The sequence below is a fragment of the Salvelinus alpinus genome, chromosome 15 (assembly GCF_045679555.1).
Source record: "Salvelinus alpinus chromosome 15, SLU_Salpinus.1, whole genome shotgun sequence".
Classification (NCBI taxonomy): domain Eukaryota; kingdom Metazoa; phylum Chordata; class Actinopteri; order Salmoniformes; family Salmonidae; genus Salvelinus; species Salvelinus alpinus.
Window position 1 is genome coordinate 40,298,065 of NC_092100.1, and position 26,991 is coordinate 40,325,055.

At 43.5% G+C, this 26,991-nt stretch overlaps 1 protein-coding gene across 2 annotated transcripts in view; it reads left to right on the forward strand.

Annotated features, from left to right (window-relative positions):
• The first annotated feature begins 3,507 nt into the window (after window positions 1-3,507).
• The window catches only part of LOC139540053 (transcription initiation factor TFIID subunit 4-like), a 39,599-nt gene continuing 16,115 nt past the window's right edge, over window positions 3,508-26,991 (forward strand). The window contains exons 1-13 of one of the 2 annotated variants that reach the window (XM_071343590.1): window positions 3,508-4,741; window positions 5,008-5,177; window positions 5,727-5,816; window positions 7,627-7,815; window positions 8,107-8,229; window positions 8,364-8,453; window positions 8,717-8,893; window positions 9,355-9,430; window positions 9,759-9,870; window positions 11,330-11,499; window positions 11,744-11,874; window positions 14,833-14,958; window positions 21,822-21,878. In XM_071343590.1, coding sequence (XP_071199691.1) covers window positions 3,532-4,741; window positions 5,008-5,177; window positions 5,727-5,816; window positions 7,627-7,815; window positions 8,107-8,229; window positions 8,364-8,453; window positions 8,717-8,893; window positions 9,355-9,430; window positions 9,759-9,870; window positions 11,330-11,499; window positions 11,744-11,874; window positions 14,833-14,958; window positions 21,822-21,878 — 2,721 coding nt within the window. In that variant the 5' untranslated portion in view covers window positions 3,508-3,531. The remainder of the gene's footprint in view (window positions 4,742-5,007; window positions 5,178-5,726; window positions 5,817-7,626; window positions 7,816-8,106; window positions 8,230-8,363; window positions 8,454-8,716; window positions 8,894-9,354; window positions 9,431-9,758; window positions 9,871-11,329; window positions 11,500-11,743; window positions 11,875-14,832; window positions 14,959-21,821; window positions 21,879-26,991) is intronic. The other variant, XM_071343592.1, reaches the window with a different exon arrangement.

Genomic DNA, 26,991 nt, shown 5'->3' on the forward strand with positions numbered 1-26,991 from the left:
GCGGCAAGGACATGGAGTCTTGTCAGGCTGGAGGGAAAGATGAACGGAGCAAAGTACAGCGAGATCCTTGATGAAAACCTGCTCCAGAGCGATCAGGACCTCAGACTTGGGTGAAGGTTTACCTTCCAACAGGACAACAACCTTAAGCACACAGCCAAGACAATACAAGAGTGGTTTCGGGACAAGTCTCTGAATGTCCTTGAACTTCCCAACCAGAGCCCGGACTTGAACCCTATCGAACATCTCTGGAGAGACCTGAAAATAGGTGTGCAGCGACGCTCCCCATCCAACCTGACAAAGTTTGAGAGGATCTGCAGAGAAGAATGGGAGAAACTCCCAAGCTTGTAGCGTCATACCCAAGAAGACTTTAGGCTGTAATCACTGCCAAAGGTGCTTCAACAAAGTACTGAGTAATGGGTCTGAATACTTATGTAAATCATATTTCCTTTTTTTTGTTTTTTACATTTGCAAAAATGTCTACAAACCTGTTTTTGTTTTGTCATTATGGGGTATTTTGTGTAGATTGATGGGGGGGGGGGGGTATTAAAACGATTTAATACATTTTAGAATAAGGCTGTAACAAAATGTAGAATAAGTCAAGGAGTCTGAATACTTTCCGAAGGCACTGTATTAACTATCTGCACAAGGCTACTACTTTTGCCCTCTTGCATTGCAACACTTCAGCCACTAGAAACTGTGCACATGCATGGTCTAAACAAGTTTGCGGGAGTATAAGCACATTCTCAAGTTCAGTTTTATGTATGCCAACTTATGTGAAAACTGGCGCATGCATGTTTTGGAGCATATTTGTTTTTTGTGTGCATACGCAACGTTTATAAATGAGGCTGCTGGAACCACATGTATATCCACATGTGATCACAACCTTTCACATGTGAAATCATGTGAAACCATATGGTCTGGAACACTTCAAGTTATGATATTTCACAGGCGATAGATACCCTGCAAACAAAAATGTGTCATTTGGAAGTCCCACACTGTTTTCAATTTACATATTTCACTTTTTTATTTATACAGTAAGTAGTATTCAACATGTCCTCACCTGGGATTTGAACACACAACCTATTAATGCACGGCATTCTGCTCTTCCTACTATGCCACCATGTCTGTGTCAATGATTGAGTTCACCTATAGGCATATTCCTACACTTTGCACTTCAAAGTACATTTACATTTACATTTAAGTCATTTAGCAGACGCTCTTATCCAGAGCGAAGTAGATCTCAGCTTTGTTAAAATACATGGAAGAAAATAAATGTATCATAGACTAGTGATTCAGGAGTAATATTAAAACAGATGAATATGCACCATCAACATTAGACAGCTCTACGGAAAACACACACTCAAATTGCTGAAATAAGTAAATTCAATCAATGAGAGAATAGTCATATTAATGTATAACTAAAACAGCAATGCAGATGGGGCTCTTTTAGTCAGTGCAGAGACATCTTTTAGGTAATGAATGTGTAGTGGACTTACAAATTCCACAGATTTGGTGGTGCAACAGAGAGATCATCATACTCTAGATGCAGAGGTCATGAGGTCAAGTCCTGTGGGAGTTATACTGAAAAGTCAGCTCTAATTGATCATGTCAAAAGTAATCACATTAATTAAAGATGTTTACACTGTTTTATCTGAACAGCATTACCGCTTACCTTAAAACCCCCATACTATTTCATTACTTCCCTTACAATAATAAAAACGCGAAATGTATAGTTTCACATGTGGAAATCGAATTTGCACCATCACATGAAACATTTTCAAATTCTGATGCGTGTAGTTTCATGGGATCACATTTTGCAATCCCTATTTATTTAACATGAGATCATGTTTTCTTAAGTACTCAAACGTTTTTACATGTGTAGTTTTACGTTATCACGTTTCTTTTACATGTTGTCACATGTTATCACATGATGGTGATCACATGTGGCAGTGTCAGAGGAAGGCCCTAAAATTTGGCAGACTCCAGCCAGCAAAGACATAGACTGTTGTCTCTGCTACCGCACAGCAAGCGGTACCGATGCACCAAGTCTGGAACCAACAGGACCATGAACGGATTCTACCCCCAAGACATAAGACTGCTAATAGTTAGTTAAATAGTTAACCAATATCTTGCTACCCGGACTAGCTGCATTGACCCTTTTTGTCTCATCACATATGCTGCTGCTAATGCTTATTATCTATCCTGTTGCCTAGTCACTTTATCCCTACCTATGTGTACATATCTACCTCATACCCATGCACGTCAACTCTGTACTGTTACTCCGTGTATATTGCCAAGTTATCGTTACTCATTGTGTATTTATTCCTCATGTTATTATTTCTCTCTCTTTTTTTCTCTGCAGTGTTGGGAAGAGCCCCACGTGAGTTTTTCACTGTTAGTCTACACCTGTTTACGAAGCACGTGACAAATAAAATATGATTTTAATTAATTTGATCACGTGAAATTCATGTGGTTTTTCCATAAGGGAACACTGTATTATTCAGTCCCAGATTAAATAACACCGTATATAGATTCTACAGACCCTACTGAGTACTCCCAATCCCACTTTAACATCTGCACAAATAATCGTTTTTTCACTATATATTATGCCAATATGAAATTCATATACAGGGATTTGCATTGCGGCCAATGGAATAGGTGGAGTAGGGACTCACCAGCACTCTGTATTAAACCAGTTGCCCAGCACAAGAGACTCAAGTATTACATATTCTATTGCACAAATCCAATAACATATATTTGTATTTTATTAAAAGTGTATTCTTTCATTATTTCCTACACAACAACTTTCAACATACAGTACCAGTATTTGTTTAAACTTTCAAACGTAATGCTAGTATAAATAATACATTATGCAAAAAATGTAAGTACATAAAATCATCAATGTATCTTGTCAAAGGTGGTTGCAATGCTGTGAAAAACAATTGTACGTATATCGAGATCCCACAATTTTGCATATCTTTGCATGCGGCTCTTATTTTGAAAAAGAGAATCCGCGATCGTGACGCCAGCATCCTGCTACTTGAAAAATGGTAATATCGTTTTTCTAAATTTGGTGCTGACGGGAAATCAACATCTCGCGCGTTTTCGACATAGTCTGGAACCAATGGTTGAGTTCGTTTTGCATGGCTCGGTGCCCGTATGTGGGGAGTTTGGATTTTAGACCATTCGATTGGTGCTTAAGCGAATTCTCCACTCTACCGGGGAACCGGGGCATGCAAAACAAACTTCAACACTCTCTAACACGTCTGGAATGGGTCTACTAAATAGAAGCAATAAGCATATAGCTTGGATTTGTACATTAGTAGGCCTATTTGTTTCCTTCTTTGTTATACTTGTCTTGAAGCACTACTGTAGGGTATCTTGTTGAATGAGAAACTTTGACGTACAACCAGCGCAAATCTTCATTATAGTAGAACAGTGGTCCTTTCTTGAAATTATATTTCTACATTCAAAGCCCACGCGCATGCGTACATTCTAAAATACGATTTGCACAACGGTCTATCATCAAAGATGGCGGGAGCCTCCGACCCACTGGAGGACATGCTCTTCAATGAGGTAGACGAAAAAGCAGTAAGTGACTTAGTTGGCTCTTTGGAATCGCAACTTGTCAGCCAAAAGACTTCGCCCGCCACATATTCCGATATCAAGCGAGAAGGATCTACGGGCACTGTCAGCCAGTTCTCAGGGAAAGTGCGTGATCAAGTGGGGTCTCTGGAGCCGCCACAACAAGGACACCCAAAAGCGGTGTTAAACGCGGAACCCTGCGCCAATCTGGCGATTTCGAATAAGAGTATCACCGCTTCTACCTCTTCCATCACTACTGGGGGCATTATAAACGCTGGTACCAATTTACAAACACATGGAGCCGCATCTCGCATCATTTCCCCCGCACCACCAGGATCGGTAACTTTGCCTGCTCAGACGACTAGCTTCAACAGAGGGACTGTTTTGGGTCCAGCTGAAATATCGGTGGTGACTGCTCCGAACTCAAACCCCACAACAACAACAGCTATCAGGACTCCTTCACCTGGATTACAGAGTTTTAACGGTAGCCCTGGAGCTGTGAAGTTGGTCAACTCGCCAGCTGCTGCTCCCCAAATCGGGTCAGGCGGCAACACTGTTATAAGTACTGCCAGTGCGGGCAACTCAAATATCATTGTGTCTATGGCTTCACAGCCTCCTTCTCTACCAAACTATCCTGTATCTCAATCTGCTGTGGCATTTGTTACTCCCACTGTTACATTGCAAAGGCATCCCAGCCCCATGGCCAGTGCCTCACAGAATGGAGTAATAGACCCTAAGGTTTCTGCAGTGGTCACACAGGGTGCAGGTTCTCCGGGGGCCACCACCTCTCAGGTCATGAACCGCAATAACACTCTCATTAACACTACAATGGTGGCACCCAACCAGCCAGTCTCTGCTGGCCAATCAATAATTCTCGGAGGGTCTCCCTCTCCTGTTGTGAACTCACCCATAAGCCAGGCACAGAGTGTGGCGAGTCCCACTCTCACAGCCGGGGTGAAACCAACGGTTAACGGAGTTGGTCAGCCCACGGTGACCATCGTGAGGCCCCCCGGTGCTCCTGTGATGACCACCTCCGTGCAGCAGCAGAGACCTGGGCTGGTAGCGAGTCCCACGAGGACTGTGGCACCACAGATGGTCGTCAGACCACCACAGCAGACCACCATTCAGTTACCCCCTGGATTTACCATACCACCCGGTAAGGAACCCCACTGATGTTATCCTGATTCTAAAACCTTTAAAACCTAGGTTCTGACTCCCCAAGCTCCATTCTGAACAGAAATGTGCACCCTTCAATGTGTTGACCCATTAGTCAATTAATTAATTAAACAGTCAATAGCCTAGTCTGTGCTATTCATTAATGCATTTATTAACCCAATGCTTAGGCCCCCAAAAAACTCAAACAGTAAACCATTGAAAATGGCAAATCGAGAAAGATGTGTGACCTGACTGTTTCTCCCTCAGGTATGGTGCTGGTGCGTACAGACACAGGCCAGCTGGTAATGGTTCCTCAGCAGGTTCTAGCCCAGGCTCAGGCTAAGACCCAACAAGGCCAGGCAGCTGTCTCTAACATCTCCCCCCGGCCTGCTACAGCTACCGCTGGGGCCACCATCAGAGTCGGTACTCCCAGCCAGGTATGGATGGGGGGGAATCAGGCTAAAGTTATCTAGAGGGGGACTGGAATGGATTATGTCATATCAAACGTGTTTGTCGATCTGAACGACATCTGTCTGCCATGTCGTGTCCATTCCTCTTTAGTGGCCCAAGTATAGGCCTAGTCCCCCTGACAACAGCAAAAAATCACACCGCTAGATCATGTGGATTTTGCATAAGATCGGTGCTGCCCATGTCAGGAATGTTATTGGGGATGATGTAGTATGTGACTGTGTAAGAGCTCATCGTCAACATCAGTCTCATGAGAACATAGATTCTCGTTCGGTCAGGCCTTGGTTATCTGCTGTGGCTGTAGAGTCCCATTCGTGAGAGGTATACTGAAGGTCTGCCCTTATGTTGTAGGGATGTCCTGCTTTTTCTTCCTCTTCACCCTTTTAATTTCCCTCTCGAGTTGTGCCAGTGTGGGTTTCACTTTTAAGTAAGTCATAAGTTGACCATGTATACCGGTACTAATGTCTGTACTAATGTCCAGTGCACCTCTGACCCCTTGCTCCCCCTGTTCTCTGCAGGCCCCTTGTACAACCCAGGCTGTTCGTCTGGCCTCCCCTGTCCAGGCCAGAATGTTGCAGTCCCCCTCTCCCACCAGCTCTGCTATACAGGTGTGATCACTTACTGTTTCCATGCAGCCCTCTGTCAGAAAACACAAACCTAATTATAGTTAGCTACTAGAGACTCTCAGTAGATTTAAAATTAATTTGTATTAAATACATTTCACATATTCCAGCCCTGTTTTTATTTTTGTTGTGGTTTTAGTTGTTTGACTTACAGTGCCTTCGGAAAGTATTCAGACCGCTTTACATTTTGATACGTTACAGCCTTAATCTAAAAATGTTCTCAGCAATCTACACACAATACCCCATAATGACAAAACAAACATTGTTTTTTTAGACATTTTTGCACATTTATTAAAATAAAAAACAGAAGTACCTTATTTACGTAAATATTCAGACCTTTTGCTATGAGACTTGAAATTCAGCTCAGGTCCATCCTGTTTCCATTGATCATCCTTGAGATGTTTCTACAACTTGATTGGAGTCCACCTGTGGTGAATTCAATTGATTGGGCATGATTTGGAAAGGCACACACCTGTCTATATAAGGTCCCACAGTTGACAGTGCATGTCAGAGCAAAAACCAAGCCATGAGGTTGAATGAATTGTCCGTAGAGCTCCGAGACAGGATTGTGTCGAGGCGCAGATCTAGGGAAGGGTACCAAAAAATGTCTGCAGCATTGAAGGTCCCCAAGAACACAATGGCCTCCATCATTCTTAAATGGAAGAAGTTTGGAACCACCAAGACTCTTCCAAGAGCTGGCCTCCCAGACACACTGATCAATTGGGGGAGAAGGACCTTGGTCAGGGAGGTGACCAAGAACCCGATGGTCACTGACAGAGCTCTATAGTTCCTCTGTGGAGATGGGAGAACCTTCCAGAAGGACATCCATCTCTGCAGGACTCCACCAATCAGGCCTTTATGGTAGAGTGGCCAGACAGAAGCCACTCCTCAGTAAAATACACATGACAGCCCGCTTGGAGTTTGCCAAAAGTTTGCACCTAAAGACTATCAGACCATGAGAAAAAAGATTCTCTGATGAAACCAAGATTGGCACCATCCCTACAGTGAAGCATGGTGGTGGCAGCATCATACTGGGGGGGGTTCAGCAGTTGGGACTGGGAAATATGAAAGATGAACAGAGCAAAGTACAGACAGATCCTTGACGAAAACCTGCTCCAGAGCGATCAGGACCTCAGACTTGGGCGAAGGTTTACCTTCCAACAGGACAACAACCCTAAGCACACAGCCAAGACAATGCAGGAGTGGCTTCGGGACAAGTCTCTGAATATCCTTGAGTGGCCCAGCCAGGGCCAGGACTTGAACCAGATCGAACATCTCTGGCGAGACCTGAAAATAGCTGTGCAGTGACGCTCCCCATCCAACCTGACAGAGCTTGAGAGGGTCTGCAGAGAAGAATGGGAGAAACTCCCCAAATACAGGTGTGCCAAGCTTGTAGCGTCATACCCAAGAAGACTCGAGGCTGTAGTCGCTGCCAAAGGTGCTTCAACAAAGTACTGAGTAAAGGATCTGAATAATTATGTAAATGTCATATTTCAGTTTATTTAAAAAAAATATATAAATTAGTGAACATTTCTAAAAAAACCTGTTCTTGCTTTGTCATTATGGGGTATTGTGTGTAGATTTTGAAAAAAGATCTAACCAAGTTTAGAATAAGGCTGTAACGTAACAAAATGTGGAAAAAGTGAAGGCGTCTGAATTCTTTCAGAAGGCACTGTGTTACGTTGTGGTAAATGGTTGTTTACTCTCTCAGCTGCACTATGTGTGTTGTGTTAACCGTTGTTCTACTACTGTATAAAGTTCTAGTCATATTTATGCCTGTTGCCATTCTCTCCAGAAGGCGATAACCGTGGCTCCTGCAGGTGCGTCTGTGTCGGTGAAAATGACCACCCCTCAGAAGGCCCAGACAGTGATCACAGGGGGTCAAGCCCTGGCCAAGCCTGGTGCTGTACGGCCCTCTATAACCTTTAACACTGCAGCCAGTGCCTCCACAACCCCTACAATGGTAACTGCACCAGTCTCCCAGGTTTGTCAACTGTGTTACTTTACTGACACTTTGCTAGATCCAAACAGTTTACCATGTGGTGAGTTGATTGACATTTTTTATATTGGCCGGTTTCCCACTTGGGGAAAGTGTTGTTTACTGTAAAGTGTTTTGCTATTTTAAATGCCCTTAAAATAATGTTTGAGTTGATTTAATCATGTTTTATAATACCAGAAGTTGTGGTGACATGAGAAGCAAACTTTGTGCAAAACGTATCAATCATTTTCATGGAAAGTCTAATCCTACTCAATGACCCATTCTCCTCTCTTACAGGAAATGCAAGAGAATGTGAAGAAGTGTAAGAACTTCCTGTCCACCCTGATCAAGCTGGCGTCCCACAACTCCCCATCTCCAGACACATCCAAGAACGTCAAGGCCCTGGTGCAGGATCTTCTGGTGAGTCAAGACTCCTATAGAAGACTTTTTTACATTTTTATGTGGTTCAATTGTCAGCAGAATTATGGAGCGTGGAATTATGACATTTTATTTTTGTTTGATTTTCACACTTAATGTCTTCTTTCTTTGATCAGGATGCTAAAATTGAGCCTGAGGAGTTCACCACACGTCTGCAGGCTGAGCTGAAGTCCTCTCCGCAGCCGTACCTCATCCCCTTCCTCAAGGTTTGTTTGTTACCCTTAACCCTCAGCCGGACCTTTTTCTGAGCTCATTGCTATGCAATTGAAATGCAATTACTAAAGTACCATGTAACATGTTACTACAATGTTGTTACTAGTGTAATTAGTGTTACTACCCAGGTATAAGAGCAACTTAATGTAAATTGTTACCCTAACAGGGCAGGCCTGTGTGTACTAATACAAAATATATACATAGTCAATTGTTGACGACATTACCATGTAACCCGTGTTTGTTTCCTTCCGTACAGAAAAGCCTTCCTGCCCTGCGGCTGTCCCTGCTCAACAACCAGCAGTCTCTGCTGGCCTCCACCAACGCTGCGGCCCTGGCCGCTGCCTCCAATACTAACACCAGCACTATCAGGGCCCGGCTCCCCACCACCGTCGGCCCCGCCACAGGCATGGTCAGGACACCCACCACTGCTCTGGTACGACCCTCCCGGACTTAGACACCGGCGACTGGAAAGAAGCGCTGCAGTTTTGAATGGTTCTTCTTTCTGTAGTAGGCCTAGTAGAATTCCTTTGAGGCCGTTGTAAGGTTGTCTCTCTATAATAGGCATCGATACACACAACAGTTCTGTGCTGTGGTCTGTTATATTTAGTGTGTTGTGTTCTGTCTGTTATGCGCCACTTGGCTCAAACTATTGTGAGTTTTCTGTTCAAGTTGTATTTGTCACATGCACAAGTACAGTGAAATGCTTAACTTGCCCTACCCAACAGTGTAGTATTCAATATCAAAGTAGTATAACTAATATATATATATATATATATATATATTTTTTTTTAACACAAATAAGGGAGGAAGCTATATACAGGGTCAGTGCCAGTACCAAATGTGCAGGGATACTGTTCATGTTCTAATGGCTCCTCTCTCCCACCTCTCTTCCAGGGTGTGAGAAGACCAGGGGTTCAGGGGGTCCAGACTCGCATGCCGATGGTCATCCCTCAGACCATCCGGCCACAAGGTACTGGTACCGCACAGCGCCCTCTCTCTCTATGCAGACAATGGACAACCTCAATAAGACATCCCGGCGCTCTCGACCTGTGCTATTGTTGAAGGGAAGAGGTTATCCCCAGTGGACACTTGTTTTACCCACATCATTCAATTATTCAAGGCCTGGATGATTATTAAGTGTCTCAGGTGTTAAAGTGTTGAGCTCTAACAGAAATGGACCGGCAGGGGATGCCTCAGGACCGGAATTGAAAACCCCTTGTTAAGAGCAATGCACAGAGGCCCATTTTCTCACCATGCTATTGAACAGCTTGTTGTGATATGTTTTGTTTCTTTGTCAGGCACAGTTGCAAGAGGACTCACTATTATTGCAGGCAGATCTCCTGTGGGCATTGGTGCCCAGGCCTCTGCCAATCAGAAGAAGCTGAATGAGCCTGGAGGCGGGACGTTCAGGTACAGAATATCCAACTATACTCTCTGTAACCAGGTTTCCATCCAACCTTTTTATGCAGGTAAAGTACATGTCGGATAAAAAATGTTTAATGACAGGCCTGATGGAAACAGAAAGTTTAACAACAAATTTTACAAATGTCGACAATACAAAATACGCTAGACACGGTGGTATCTTTTTGTGGCTGTAAAATGTTTTATACGAGAAATGTCGGTGGAAATACTTTTATGCACAAATATTGATATAATAAGCGTCACATCGAAGTAAACTTGGAGTCACGCGAGGTGACTTGTTGTGTGGTCCTCCCACTACGACTCGTTGGGAAAGCATGAAGTTTATTAGGCTACAGATTTAAATCAGTTATAATGAACTTCAACGGGTGGTGAAAGTGCCAGATGAGCTTGATGCTCCTTTCCAATAAATATCGACAGTCTTATACAGGTTACATTATCATCGACGCTTGGCTTCCGTTTGACAAATACAAATAATCTATCTCATGTATGTCGGCTATACCCGCACTGTATCTGGAAAAGGACAACGGAATGCATCCAACTGAAATGTGTCTTCCGCATTTAACCCAACCCCTCTGAATCAGAGAAGTGCGGGGGGCTGCCTTAATCAACATCCACGTCTTTGGCGCCCTGGGGAACAGTGGGTTAACTTCCTTGCTCGGGCAGAATGACCGATTTTTTTTTAACTTGTCAGCTCGGGGATTCGATCCAGCGACTTTTAGGTTTCTGGCCCAACACTCTAGCCACTAGGCTACCTGCTGCCTGTTGGCAATACCAGAGTCGGCACACTCGCTATATAACGCACCATTTTTTGTGGGATTTGAAAATATGATGGAAACACTTAACTTGTATTTGGTACATGGGAATTAAACCACACAAGGTATTTTTTATGTGCACATGTCATCACTCACAGCCTTTTATCTGCAACAAGTCAATTTGATAGAAACATCTCTTGTGGGAAAATGTGCATATTGTTTTTATGCAGATTTTAAAATATTCACATAAAAATCTCTCACCAATTGGATGGAAACCTGGCTACTTTTGGTATCTGACCCCATGTAAACCTACAGTATTCGAGGCTCCTGGCACTGTTTGGCTTAGTTACTGTGATAGTTTTCCATGACGCACAGAAACAGATCAACCACAGGATGGCAGCATTTCACACGTTTTGACACAATGGTGGGGTTGAGAAACATACTTAAGTTAAACAAACTCCTGTTCTTGATCTGTGTGTAAATTACTTCATGTTCTTTTGAGAAATCGACATGTAATCGACATGAAATTGACATGGTGTAATTGTCTAGGCAACCACCAAATTTATATTCATGTTTAGCTTTCTTTAATGAACCAGAACATCAAGACCTGACTGATTTAACAAAGTTAGCTGGCCAACTTAATGAACTTCCTTTCTGGAGCACCCCACTGATCTGTGTATACGGCATCTCTTTAGAGATGATGATGACATCAATGACGTGGCGTCCATGGCGGGGGTGAACCTGAACGAGGAGAACGCCCGCATCATGGCCACCAACTCTGAGCTGGTGGGCACCAAGATCCGCTCCTGTAAGGACGAGGCCTTCCTCCCACCAGGCCTGCTGCACAGACGCATCATGGAGACCGGTATGTGCAATAACCTGTCCTTTCTCCTGAACCAGCTATAAGACCTGAAGTGTGCACTTGTTCACTTACTTTAATGGATTTGAAAGGAAATGACTAGTGTAAGAAATAAGCCTCTGAAAGAAGTGGAGCTGGGCCCTGATGTCTGTCGACCATCAATAAATAACTGACCGCACCTTGCCATCCTACCACAGATAATGGCACTGATTGGCTGCTAATGCCTTTCTCTCGCTTTCTTCCGCTAAAGCCAAGAGGTTTGGGGTGACAGAAGTCCCAGCTGAGGCAGTGAACTACATCTCCCATGCTACCCAGGCCAGGCTGAGATCCATGCTAGAGAAAGTGTCAACTATCGCCCAGCACCGCACTGACGGGGGCAAGGTAAGAACAGGGAGAGTAGAGGTTATCATGAACAGAAGTAGGTGAACAGTACAAGCACAAGCGCAACAGTACATGAATAACACAAAAATAACACATGACCAACATCATGAACAGTACACAAACTACATGAACAGTACACAAACTACATGAACGGTACACAAACTACATGAACGGTACACAAACTACATAAACTACATGAACATTACATGAACAGTACACAAACTACATGAACGGTACACAAACTACATGAACGGTACACAAACTACATAAACTACATGAACATTACATGAACAGTACACAAACTACATGAACAACGTCATGAACAGTACATGAACAGTACACAAACTACATAAACAACATCATGAACAGTACACAAGCTCCATGAACAACTACATGAACAGTACACAAACTACATGAACAGGACACAAACCAAATGAACAACATCATGAACAGTACACAAACCAAATGAACAACATCATGAACAGTACACAAACTACATGAACAACGTCATGAACAGTACATGAACAGTACACAAACTACATAAACAACATCATGAACAGTACACAAGCTCCATGAACAACTACATGAACAGTACACAAACTACATGAACAACAGCATGAACAACATGAGCAACATCATGAACAACATGAACAGTACATGAACTACATGACAAACTACATGAACAGTACATGAACAACAACATGAACGGTACACAAACTACATGAACGGTACACAAACTACATGAACGGTACACAAACTACATAAACTACATGAACAGTACATGAACGGTACACAAACTACATGAACAGGACACAAACCAAATGAACAACATCATGAACAGGACACAAACCAAATTAACAACATCATGAACAGTACACAAACTACATGAACAACGTCATGAACAGTACATGAACAGTACACAAACTACATAAACAACATCATGAACAGTACACAAGCACCATGAACAACTACATGAACAGTACACAAACTACATGAGCAACATCATGAACAACATGAACTACATGACAAACTACATGAACAACAACATGAACGGTACACAAACTACATGAACAACATCAAGAACAGTACAGTCGTGGACAAAAGTTTTGAATGACACAAATATTAATTTCCACAAAGTTTGCTGCTTCAGTGTCTTTAGATATTTTTGTCAGATGTTACTATGGAATACTGAAGTATAATTTCAAGCATTTCATAAGTGTCAAAGGCTTTTATTGACAATTGCATGAAGTTGATGCAGAGTCAATATTTGCAGTGTTGACCCTTCTTTTTCAAGACCTCTGCAATCCGACCTGGCATGCTGTCAATTAACTTCTGGGCCACATCCTGACTGATGGCAGCCCATTCTTGCATAATCAGTGCTTGGAGTTTGTCAGAATTTGTGGGGTTTTGTTTGTCCACCCGCCTCTTGAGGATTGACCACAAGTTCTCAATGGGATTAAGGTCTGAGTTTCCTGGCCATGGACCCAAAATATTGATGTTTTGTTCCCCGAGCCACTTAGTTATTACTTTCGCCAAGGTGCTCCATCATGCTGGAAAAGGCATTGTTCGTCACAAAACTGTTCCTGGATGGTTGGGAGAAGTTGCTCTCGGAGGATGTGTTGGTACCATTCTTTATTCATGGCTGTGTTCTTAGGCAAAATTGTGAGTGAGCCCACTCCCTTGGCTGAGAAGCAACCCCACACATGAATGGTCTCAGGATGCTTTACTGTTGGCATGACACAGGACTGATGATAGCGCTCACCTTGTCTGCTCCGGACAAGCTTTTTTCCGGATGCCCCAAACAATCGGAAAAGGGGATTCGTCAGAGAAAATGACTTTACCCCAGTCCTCAGCAGTCAAATCCCTGTACCTTTTGCAGAATATCAGTCTGTCCCTGATGTTTTTCCTGGAGAGAAGTGGCTTCTTTGCTGCCCTTTTTGACACCAGGCCATCCTCCAAAAGTCTTCGCCTCACTGTGCGTGCAGATGCACTCACACCTGCCTGCTGCCATTCCTGAGCAAGCTCTGTACTGGTGGTGCCCCGATCCCACAGCTGAATCAACTTTAGGAGACGGTCCTGGCGCTTGCTGGACTTTCTTGTGCACCCTGAAGCCTTCTTCACAACAATTGAACCGCTCTCCTTGAAGTTCTTGATGATCTGATAAATTATTGATTTAGGTGCAATCTTACTGGCAGCAATATCCTTGCCTGTGAAGCCCTTTTTGTGTAAAGCTATGATGATGGCATGTGTTTTCTTGCAGGTAACCATGGTTGACAGAGGAAGAACAATGATTCCAAGCTCCACCCTCCTTTTGAAGCTTCCAGTCTGTTATTCGAACTCAATCAGCATGACAGAGTGATCTCCAGCCTTGTCCTCGTCAACACTCACACCTGTGTTAACGAGAGAATCACTGACATTATGTCAGCTGGTCCTTTTGTGGCAGGGCTGAAATGCAGTGGAAATGTTTTTTGGGGGATTCAGTTCATTTGCATGGCAAAGAGGGACTTTGCAATTCATCTGATCACTCTTCATAACAAACTGGAGTGTATGCAAATTGCCATCATACAAACTGAGGCAGCAGACTTTGAAAATGTATATTTGTCATTCTCAAAACTTTTGGCCACGACTGTACATGAACTACATGACGATCTACATGAACAGTACATGAACAACATGAGCAACATCATGAACAGTACACAAGCTCCATGAACAACAACATGAACAGTACACAAGCTCCATGAACAACAACATGAACAGTACACAAACTACATGAACAACAACATGAACAGTACACAAACTACATGAACAGTACACAAGCTACATGAACAACAACATGAACAGTATACAAGCTCCATGAACAACAACATGAACAGTACACAAGCTCCATGAACAATAGCATCCTACTTGTCCCTTTTTTTCTTTCACTCCCTTTCTCCTGTCCCTTCCCTCTCTATGTAGGATGAGGAGTGGTATGAGCCGTCGACGGACGTCAGGGCCCAGCTCCGCTTCTTTGAGCAGCTGGACAGGATGGAGAAACAAAGGAAGGACGAGCAGGAGAGGGAGGTCCTACTCAAGGCTGCCAAGGTAGAGACACACACCACCTGACTACATGCACACCGGGACTGTGTTACAACCACACTACTGCATCACCGGCAATAATTTGTTTAACTCCAGAAGAGGAGTGGCCTGTTAATAGTTGCAGTGTGTTTGTCCACCTCATGGGAACGATGTGACACATGAAAACGGAGGTAATTAGTGGATTTTGAACAGAAACCACAACTCCCTCCTACAGACATCATTAGACGTCCACGGGAGTGTACACACACACACTAATTAACTTCATGTGGGATAGAGATGTCATCCAGGAGATAATTATCTCTGTGGTGCTGTGTAGATGGGAACTCACCAACCATATTAACACTGTCATGTGGGAGTTGGCCTAGTTAATATGCATTGCACTGCTTGTGATTGACATTAGACAGCACATACACTGGGCAAGAATATAAACGCAACAATTTTAAAGATTTTACTGAGTTACAGTTCATACAAGGAAATCAGCCAATTTAAATAAAACAATGAGGTCCTAATCTATGGATTTCACATGACTGGGAATACAGATACCTTAAAGAAATGTAGGGTTGTGGATCAGAAAACCAGTCAGTATCTGGTGTGATGACCATTTGCATCATGCAGCGTGACACCTCTCCTTCGCATAGAGTTGATCAGGCTGTTGATTGTGGCCGGTGGAATGTTGTCCCACTCTTGTGGCTATGTGAAGTTGCGGGATATTGTCCGGGAACTGGAACACGTAGATCCAGAGCATCCCAAACATGCTCAATGGGTGACGTCTGGTGAGCGGAGCGAGGAGCAGAGCGTGCCCAATTTGACTGGAGCGCGGCGCGAGATTCCCAAAGGCTGGAGCATCATCTGCCTTCTCGCCCGCTCCAGTTGCGCTCCAGTGGCGCTCACTTCGCGAGTTCAGGGCGTGCCCGGCCCAGCACGCATTTGTAGTCTACTTTGTAGACTACTTGTGTGCTGCTATGGCTACTGTCATGGAGTTCTCTAAATATTTTTGTAAAGAAACTGATCAAATACTCAGGTGCAAAATCAAGGTGACTTACAAAGATGAGGACTAAGAGTAGTATAGTGAGTGCAATGATGTAAGGTCCACAACTAAAGAATCATTGTGGAATTTGAAAGACACGTATCCGAAAGCATGATAGGTGCACATGCTAAAAGAAGGGAACGAGGTGTGTAGCTAATTGTCATTGTAGCCAAGTACTTATAAACAAAAAATCTGATCACTTAAAAGTTTCCTTATTTTTTTTCTTTCTATTATCTCTACAATTGATTTTGGCCCAATAGACCTGGCATATTCCAACTTTCAAGGAGCTTTCTGTTTTCATTGGGTTATTTTGCTTAGAAACCTTTATGCTTACAACTCTGCATGCCTGTCAAGAGTGGCCAAAAGGGTGTTTAGCGTCCCCAGTGGCTCTGCAAGAGCAGAGAGGATATTCTCTGCTGCTGACCTGCTCTCTAGGAACAATCACATGAGCCTGAAGCCACAGACTCTGGCCAAACTCGTCTTTTCTAAAAAATGAATTCAAAGGCACTGTAGACTGAGCCTAATAAGGCTTTTTTCGTTTAATTTGTATTTAATTCTAAGTAAATCACAGCCTATATGTGCAATTTATAGACTATAATGATTTGATTTCAATGAGATGTTTAAATGCTGAGCGCTTAATGTCTCCGACTCCCTACCAGCCTAGTGTGTCGCACACGCAAATGCTTCACAATGTATTTCTTTTGTAGGCAATAACCTTGAAATAATTGGTTCCCTGTCTGGCTCTTGACCTATTTAGAGTGTTTATATGCTGTTTCATACGACACGTAGCCTATTTTAAAATGATGAGCACTTCTTACATCTTTTCATGTTTATTAAAATACTTTTCATTCAAATCATATGGTTTGGTTTCAATGCTTCAAACCAAATGGTAGGACCAAAAATAGATGGTTGTTGGTTAAATTGTGATTTTTTTGATGAATGGAGTGAATTTGGAGCTGCAGTTTTTTTTCATGTGAGCAGGTAGCGGTTTTTAGCAGAGCACTTGGAAAGGACGCAGAGCTCCGGAGAGGTGCACAAGCACCGCTCCATGAGCGATGAGCGGGATTTCCGACCGCTCAACTCCACTCACATACTCTGCTGGTGAGTATGCAGGCCATGGAAGAACTGGGACATTTTCAGCTTCCAGGAATTGCGTACAGATCCTTATGACATGTGGGTCGTACATTATCATGCCGAAACGTGAGGTGATGGCGGCGGATGGTTGGCACGACAATGGGCCTCAGGATCTCGCCACGGTATCTCTGTGCATTCAAATTGCCAGTGATCAAATGCAATTGTGTTTGTTGTCTGTAGCTTATGCCTGCACATACCATAACCCCACCACCAACATGGGGCTCTCTGTTCACAACTTTGACATCAGCAGACTGCTTGCCCACACGACGCCATGCACGCTGCTTGCCATCTGCCCGGTACAGTTGAAACCTGGATTCATCCGTTACGAGCACACTTCTCCAAAGTGCAAGTGGCCATCGACAGTGGGAATTTACCCATTGAAGTCGGTTACGACGCCCATCTGCAGTAAGGTCAAGACTCTGGTGAGGACGACGAGCACGCAGATGAGCTTCCCTGGGATGGTTTGTGCAGAAACTATTCGGTTGTGCAAACCCACAGTTTTATCAGCTATCCAGGTAAATAGTCTCAGACGATCACGCAGGTGAAAAATCTGTATGTGGAGGCCCTAGGCTGGCGTTGGTTACACGTGGTCTGCGATTGTGAGGCTGGTTGGACGTACTGCCAAAATCTTATAGTAGAGAAATGAACATTCGATTCTCTGCCAACAGCTCTGGTGGACATTCCTGTAGTCAGAATGCCAATTTCACACTCCTTCAACTTGAGACATTGATCATGCTGTTTAATCAGGTTCTGTGCCACACCTGTAAGGTGGATGGATTATCTTGGAAATGCGCATTAACAGGGATGTAAAGAAATTTGTGCACACAATTTGAGAGAAATATATTTTTGTACATATGGAAAACTTCTGGGACCTTTTATTTCAGCTAATGAAACATGGGACCAACACTGCGTTTTATATTTTTGTTCAGTATATAATTGACTAAAGTGAAAAACCAATACTTCTCTTCCCACACCAGATGCATAATCTTTATCAATAGTTCAGAACAGTAACTAATATACTATAACAGTGTTCTACAGCCCACATTGGTGCTATGATCTGCGGCTGTGACGGTAATGGAATTTTGGATGATGGGAATTGGCTAGCTAAATGACGCAGTCTCTTTAATAACCGTTCAAATAGCAATAGGCTTTTGGTAAAAAAGCAAAAAAAAATGTTTTAATTTAGGAAATCTGTTCCCAAGTATTCCCACAAATAAAAAAAGGTGTGATCGTGTCTCAATGTAATTATCAAGGTATGAAATTATTATTTTCAGATACAATCTCTTTTTGGACTTAGTTGTGTTCAATTTACAGAGTACAAATTATTATAATTATTTTGCGACCCCCGATTATTTTCCTGCCGCCCCGCGGCTGACTCATTGCCTACCGCTGAAGTTGTACCTTTTCAAGTTTAGAAGAAGTGACTGCTAAATGCTAACTCCCGATCTTATTAGCCATTCCTGTATGCATAGCTAGCACACAGAAATCGTTGCTTGTAGTCAGTCATTGTTAACTGTTGATTGGTGACTATGGCATGAACATATATTGGGGTTGACATCCATACAAGCATTTTCTACTCCGATTTTACCTCAACATAGTGTGAAATGCAAGTCGGAAGTTCACATACATTTAAACTCAGTTTTTCACAATTCCTGACATTTAATCCAAGTAAGATTCCTTGCCGTAGGTCAGTTAGGATCACCACTTTATTTTAAGAATGTGAAATGTCAGAATAATAGTAGAGAATGATTTATTTCAGCTTTTATTTATTTCATCACATTCCCAGTGGATCAGAAGTTTACATACACTCAATTAGTATTTGAAGGCATTGCCTTCAAATTGTTTAACTTGGGTCAAACGTTTCAGGTAGCCTTCCACAAGCTTGCCACAATAAGTTGGGTGAATTTTCGCCCATTCCTCCTGACAGAGCTGGTGTAACTGAGTCAGGTTTGTAGGCCTACTTGCTAGCACACAATTTTTCAGTTCTGCCCACAAATCTTCTATAGGATTGAGGTCAGGGCTTTGTGATGGCCACTCCAATACCTTGACTTTGTTGCCCTTAAGCCATTTTGCCACAACTTTGGAAGTATGCTTGGGATCATTGTCCATTTGGAAGACCCATTTGCGACCAAGCTTTAACTCCCTGATTGATGTCTTGAGATGTTGCTTCAATATATCCACATCATTTTCCTGCCTCATGATGCCATCTATTTTGTGAAGTGCACCAGCCCCTCCTGCAGCAAAGCATCCGCACAACATGATGCTGCCACCCCCGTGCTTCACGGTTGGGATGGTGTTCTTCGGCTTGCAAGCTTCCCCCTTTTTCCTCCAAACATAACGATGGTCATTATGGCCAAACAGTTATATTTTTGTTTCATCAGACCAGAGGACATTTCTCCAAAAAGTATGATCTTTGTCCCCATGTGCAGTTGCAAACCGTAGTCTGGCTTTTTTATGGTGGTTTTGGAGCAGTGGCTTCTTCCTTGCTGAGCGGCCTTTCAGGTTTTGTCAATATAGGCCTTGTTTTACTGTGGATATAGATACTTTTGTATCTGTTTCCTCCAACATCTTCACAAGGTCTTTTGCTGTTCTGGGATTGATTTGCACTTTTCGCACCAAAGTACATTCATCTCTAGGAGAGAGAACACGTCTCCTTCCTGAGCGGTATGACGGCTGCATGGTCCCATGGCGTTTATACTTGCGTACTATTGTTTGTACAGATGAATGTGGTACCTTCAGGCGTTTGGAAATTGCTCCCAAGGATGAACCAGACTTGTGGAGGTCTACAATTTTTTTTCTGAAGTCTTGGCTGATTTCTTTTGATTTTCCCATGATGTCAAGTAAAGAGGCACTGAGTTTGAAGGTAGGCCTTGAAATACCTCCAATTGACTCAAATGATGTCAATTAGCCTATCAGAAGCTTCTAAATCCATGACATAATTTTCTGGAATTTTCCAAGCTGTTTAAAGGCATAGTCAACTTAGTGTATGTAAACTTTTGACCCACTGGAATTGTGATACAGTGAATTATAAGTGAAATAATCTGTCAACAATTGTTGGAAAAATGACTTGTGTCATGCACAAAGTAGATCTCCTAACCGACTTGCCAAAACTATAGTTTGTTAACATACATTTGTGGAGTGGTTGAAAAACGAGTTTTAATGACTCCAACCTAAGTGTATGTAAACTTCCGACTTCAACTGTATAAACAATAGCCTAAATGTAGGCTAATTTTGCTGGGGGGCAATGATATTCGTGATCTTTCCCCCACGCATTTCCATGTAATTTCCATTGTTTTGGTCGAGTTCCATTGACCTCTTTTCCGCATCTATTACGTGTGTACCCATGAGTTTACCAGTCCAATTGCCAGGGTTAGAGGTTCCAAGCCCTTTCTATTTCTATGTGTGCTGCTTCTGCATTGTGGGGGTGTTGCCTAGGCCAGTGGTTCTCAAACCTCTCCTCGGGGACCCCCAGACGTTTCACAATTGTTTGTTGTTGCTCTGAACTAGCTCACCTGATTCAACTAGTCAAGGGCTTGGTGATTTAGTTGACAAGTTGAATCAGGTGTGCTAGCTCTGGAATAGATCAAATGCATGGAACGGCTGGGGGTCCCCGAGGAGAGGTTTGAGAACCACTGGCCTAGGCAACCGAAGACTCATTTGCTACAGCACCTTGCTTGTTTCAGCAAGGCGCAACAAAGTTTCTTTGCGTTGTTAAGAGTCCATGTTACCGCAGAAACGGACTCAACCGCAAAGAATGCCTGTGGCCGTCCTGTCTTAAGTCAGCTGTTGGTTCCTAATGACAATATTTTATCTTCTTGTCGGTCTTCGTCCATAACCGTTGGTTACGCAGTTATTTAGTTATTGGGCCAGCCCTACAAGCTAAAAAATTGATTCAAATCTAATCTTATTTGACACATTCGCCGAGTACAACAGGTGTAGACTTTACAGTGAAATGCTTGCTTACGAGCCCTTTCCCAACAACTGCAGGGGTAAAAAATAAAACATTTAAAAGTGAGAAATGTGCTAGATAAAAATAGTAACACAATATAGCAATAACCAAGCTATATACAAGGAGTACTGGTACCGAGTCAATGTGCAGGGGTACAAGGTAATTGAGAGATGTAGGTAGGGGTAAAAGTGACTCGGCAATCAGAATAGATAATATACAGAATAGCAGCACTCTGTGTTTGGCGTCAATATGCGTGTGTGTTGTAGTATGTGTGAGTGTGCATAGAGCCGGTGCAATTAAAAAAGGGGGGGTCAATGCAAATAGTCAGAGTAGCAATTTGATTAACTCTTCAGCAGTCTTATGGCTTGGGGGGTAGAAGCTGTTCAGTAGCCTTTTGGTCCCAGACTTGGCGCTCCGGTACCGCTTGCCGTGTGGTAGCAGAGAGAACAGTCTATGACTTGGGTGACTGGAGTCTTTGACATTTTTTTGTGCCTTCCTCTGACACAGCCTCGTATAGAGGTCCTGGATGTCATGGAGCTCTGCCCCAGTGATGTACTAACCGTACGTTTTTTCAGGGGGAAGAGGCGTTGTCGTGCCCTCTTCACAACTGTCTTTGGTGTATTTGGACCATTTATAGGTCCTTAGTAATGTGGACACCGAGGAACTTGAAGCTCTTCCTCTCATGACAAGGTATCCACCTCCCCTGTCTCTCTCTTTCCCTCTGTCTCTCCTTCTAACCCGTGTTTCTCTCAAATATAGAGTCGCGCCAGGCAGGAGGACCCGGAGCAAGCTCGGTTGAAGGCGAAAGCTAAAGAGGTAAGCGCTTCATTTAGTTTCCATCCACATACCAACACATCAAAGCAGTTGACACTCAGTATCATTATCGATGTACAATATCCCAAAATACGCAAATGGTATATATAGTCCATTGTCAGACGGCTACAGACTGGCATGCAAGAACTTTCCACCAAAATACTAACATTGTCCATATAGACCCCCCCCCACCCCAACCATGCCCATATTTGAGGCTAGCTCTCCCCATATTATAGCTATGTCTTGGGGCACACTCTGTTTGGACAGTGTTTCACCACTTTGACCCAGAGGGGGCTCTGTGACCTCTGTGCCTCGGGGCATTATCCATAAAGATCAGGACAGGGGAGCCCAAGTCAGGACATGTTGCTGTAGTACCGTAGAAGTCACCTAATCAGTCTTTTGTTTAGCTTTATCATTTTTGTTAGTGATGGGCTAGAACAAAGGCATGTAAGCCAAGTTGCTCCCCGGGTGTTGTAACTTTAATGTGTTACAGAGTTAATGTTTAAGTTAATTCATTGAGCTGTATCTAAAGATATTTCTTTACTGTTATTTACATATGTAATTGTATTGGTTAGTATTGAATTACGCTTTTGACTGCAAGTTCCAGAATGCCTTGCGACAGGAAGTAGAGAGTGAACGCGCTAGTTAAGTGCAAATTACAGGTGATTATTTTTTGGCTCCTTTGCGCTAGCATCTTAGCATTGCTTTGTAGAATCTAAAGTTGTTAAATGTAACGTGATCAAGAATTATTACTAAAAGAAGCTTTCATATCAAACCCGACGTCCCGAGTCATTACTTTGAAGATAGTTATTCTATATTTTGGTGCCGAAACCCGGGAATATGAGCTGCGACGAAGAAGTGGCTGAAATGGCTGAGGAAGAACGTCGGAATGAAACCGAAAGAATGAGACGAAAGCGGGGTACCATTCGAGGTGCCACAACACGGATTTTGAATCAGATTGACGTGGAAATATCCCAGTCAAATCCGGATACCGATCACTTGAGTACATTGTTGGAATTGCTGTTAGCTAAGGAGAACAGTTTGTTTGAACTTGATGGTGGAATTGAACAGTTAACCCCATTGGACGGATTGGAGGCAGAGATTGCATGCACGGAGGATTACAAAGAGCGCGTTATCATGCTTAAGAGCCGTGCACAACGAGTGATAAAGAAAAACCAGGATCTCAATCCACTACCAGCACGGGTGAGTGACGCTAACTCAAACAGATCACAGAGACAATCAGTAAGGCTACCAAAGTTGATTATTGAGAAATTCTATGGAGATGTCAGTATGTGGCAGGAGTTTTGGAGTCAGTATGAGACTGCTATTCACAACAATGATTCACTGTGTAATAAAGAGAAGTTTACCTATCTGAAAACATATCTCACTGGACCAGCTGCAAAGGCAGTAGCAGGACTGATGTTAACAGACAGTAACTATGATGATGCAATCGCTCTACTCAAGAGCAGATTTGGAAGGAAAGATCTTGTGATTAGTGCTCATATGTCAAAGCTGCTGAATCTCACTCCTGTGAAGAAATCCTCTGATCTAAATGCATTGAGGCAGCTATATGATGAATGTGAAATTCAGATTAGGAGCCTGGAATCACTGGGTGTAGTGTCAGAAACCTATGGAAGCCTACTATGCCCAATCTTACTGCAGATGATTCCAGAGGACATAGCTCTTGACTATAGTCGTCAGAGGGGAGTAGATGATGAATGGAAAGTGTCTGAGATTGTCAGTTTCCTACAGAAGGAGGTTCAGAGCAGGGAGAGAGCGCTACAAATGACAAGATCATGCAACCAACAGAAAGAGAACAAACCATGGAACAAGTCATGCTTCTCCAATGAAATGAAAACAAAAAGACCCAACATGCCCTCTGCTGCAGCACTGCATACAGCCAGCCAGAAGGAACAAAACTGTCTATTCTGTGACAGTGCAGACCACAAATCAGAAAACTGCTTTGACCACAATATTGCTACACGCAAAGAGAAACTGAAGAAAATGGGAAGATGCTTTGTATGTTTAGGACAGAAACACATAGCAAAATTCTGTAAAGTCAAAGATGTGTCATGTGCAACATGTGGAAGCAGACATCACATTGCTGTGTGTACCGGTAAGAGGAGTGAGGTGCAACCCCCTACTGTTTCTGTAGATGCTGTTGTTTCCTCAGTTATTCCCCATTCAGTGAAGATGAAACCAGATGGACAGAACACTGTGTTGCTACAAACGGCAAAGGCATGGGTAGAAGGCCCATCGGGCAGGAAGATAGCTCGTTGCTTACTAGATGGAGGCAGTCAGAGAAGCTTCATACATGAAAACCTTGTGAAGGGCTTGAAGCTACCAGTAATCAGACAAGAGGCACTCACTCTTCACACGTTTGGCTCCTCTGCCCCAGCAACGTCCCAACGCAACACAGTGAAAGTCATCTTGGAGAATGTCTGGGACAAACAGCAGAGAATAGAGATAGAGGCAATTGAAACCCCACAAGTGTGCACAGCTGTGATGAAGGTTCCTGGTGAACAGATTCGACATGAGCTCAATAGAAAGGGACTGCAGCTCGCAGACTTTCCAGGAGATGACAATGATCCTGAACTCTCTGTCCTGATAGGAGCAGACTACTACTGGCAGATAGTATCAGGCAGAGTGGAGCGACTGACGGAGACGCTGGTTGCTTTAGAGAGCACCTTTGGATGGTCGGTGCAGGGACCCGTGTTCATGTCAAGTGTCGCCGAGGCAACTTGCATGTTCATCCCACTTGATGAAGACACACTAGTCTCCAAACAACTGCATGCATTCTGGGAGCTTGAGTCTCTGGGTATAAGCGAGAAAACACAGAACCCAGAGGAAACCGAGGCTCTACAGAGGTTCGAGGAAACAACCACCTTCAAAGATGGGCGATACCACGTGGAGTTGCCATGGAAACGAGAAATGCCAGAACTCAAAGACAACTATAGAATCGCCAAGAAACGGTTTGAAGGTCTGAAGAAAAGACTGAAGAAGGATGTGACGTTGTACAGCAGATACAATGAAGTGGTAGAGGACTACTTACAACAGGATATGGCAGAGGACGTGCCCAAGGACAACGCATCAAGTGCAGACAACGTAAAATACTACTTACCTCACCATGCAGTACTCCGAGAAGATAAGGTGACAACAAAACTGAGAGTGGTGTTTGATGCCTCGTCCCATGAAGATGGCTGTCCATCCCTCAATGACTGTCTACTCACAGGACCGAACCTGAATCCGGATCTGCTCAGCGTTCTGATAAAGTTCAGACTACATGAGATCGCATTCATGGCAGACATCAAGAAAGCTTTCCTGCAGATATCCCTAGCAGAGAGAGACAGAGACGCCGTGAGATTTCTATGGCTCACAGGCCCACCAAGGGGAGAAAATGAAGAGGAGCTGCGTGTGCTGAGGATAAAAAGAGTGGTATTTGGAGCTTCCCCAAGTCCATTTTTGCTGGCAGCTACAATCAGGAAGCACCTGAAACAATATGAAACAGAACAACCAGAAGTTGTAGAGATACTGAGAGAGTCACTCTATGTAGATGATTTCATTGCAAGTTCACGCAATGTTGAAGAGGCTTACCTTGTGACAACAACTGCAAAGCGAATGTTGTCGATTGCAGGCATGGACCTCTGCAAATGGATGACCAACTCTCCTGAATTGAAAACAAAATGGGAGGAGAGTACGACAACTGACCACCCGTTGACGCTAGAAACACAAGAATTAGTGTTGAAGGTTTTAGGTTTAGTATGGAGACCGGAAACAGATGACTTTGTGTTTGACCTCAGGCCGCTACTGAGCATTCTAAAGCAAAAGGAAAACACAAAGAGAAGTGTTCTGCAGTCGTCTGCACGTATCTTCGACCCTCTTGGTTTCCTGACACCCTTCACCATCAGGATCAAGTGCATGTTCCAGGAAATGTGGGAGAGGGGACTCAGCTGGGATGAAGAATTACCACCTGATCTGACACGAGAATGGCAACAGTGGTGTTCAGAACTACCCCAGTTACACCAGCTCACCATACCAAGGTGGTACAGAACAGACATGCGGCCACATAATAGCCACACCCTGAAACTACACGTGTTCTGTGATGCAAGTGAAAGGGCTTACAGTGCAGTAGCTTACTTGCAAGGTGAATCACAAGACAGGGAAACAACAAGTCTAGTCGCATCCAAGTCCAGGGTAGCCCCACTCAAGAAAATGACGCTGCCACGCCTGGAGCTCATGGGAGCTGTGATTGGAGCGAGACTAGCAAACAACTTGATGACCACACTGAAAATGGAAGAAAAACAGATCAAAATGTGGACAGACTCGATGATCGTGCTGCATTGGATTTGCAGCTCAGCTCAGAAATGGAAACAGTTTGTTGCGAACAGAGTGACGGAGATCCAGTCCTTGACCAATCCAGAGTCATGGTCACATATTGAAGGGAAAACTAATCCAGCTGACCTCCCTACAAGAGGACAAACTGTTCGAAACTTGATACAGAGCGAGCTATGGTGGAATGGACCCAGAATTCTGATATCACCCAATCAGTCCGAAGAGACTGATGATAACAAGGTTCCGGAAGAGGTGAATATAGAACTCAAGTCCAGCTGCCAGGTTTCTGTACAACTCGCAGCAAACAGCACAGACATCCCTGAACCTGTGTTGGAGCTTGAAAGGTACAGCAAACTGAAAAGAGTGTTCAGAGTCACCGCCTGGATGAAGAGATTCATAGCCAATGCTCGTACAACCATAAAGATACAAGGTGAACTGACTGCTGACGAACTGTTCGATGCAGAAAAGTACTGGATTAAGGTAACACAACAACAGAGTTTTGGACAGGAGATCAAAATACTGAAGGCAGGAAAAAGCCTAAACAATGACTGTAAAATCAGAGAACTGAAACCGTTCCTGGACGAACACGAACTACTCAGTGTAGGAGGAAGACTGCAACAGTCCAGCTTCACATTCAGAGAGCAGCACCCATGGGTTCTGCCCAACAAGTACAGATACTCAGAAATGCTGATACAGTACCACCATGAGCAGGTGATGCATTCTGGAGCAAGAGACACTCTAGTACAAATCAGGGAGCGATACTGGATCTTGCGTGCTAGGCAGC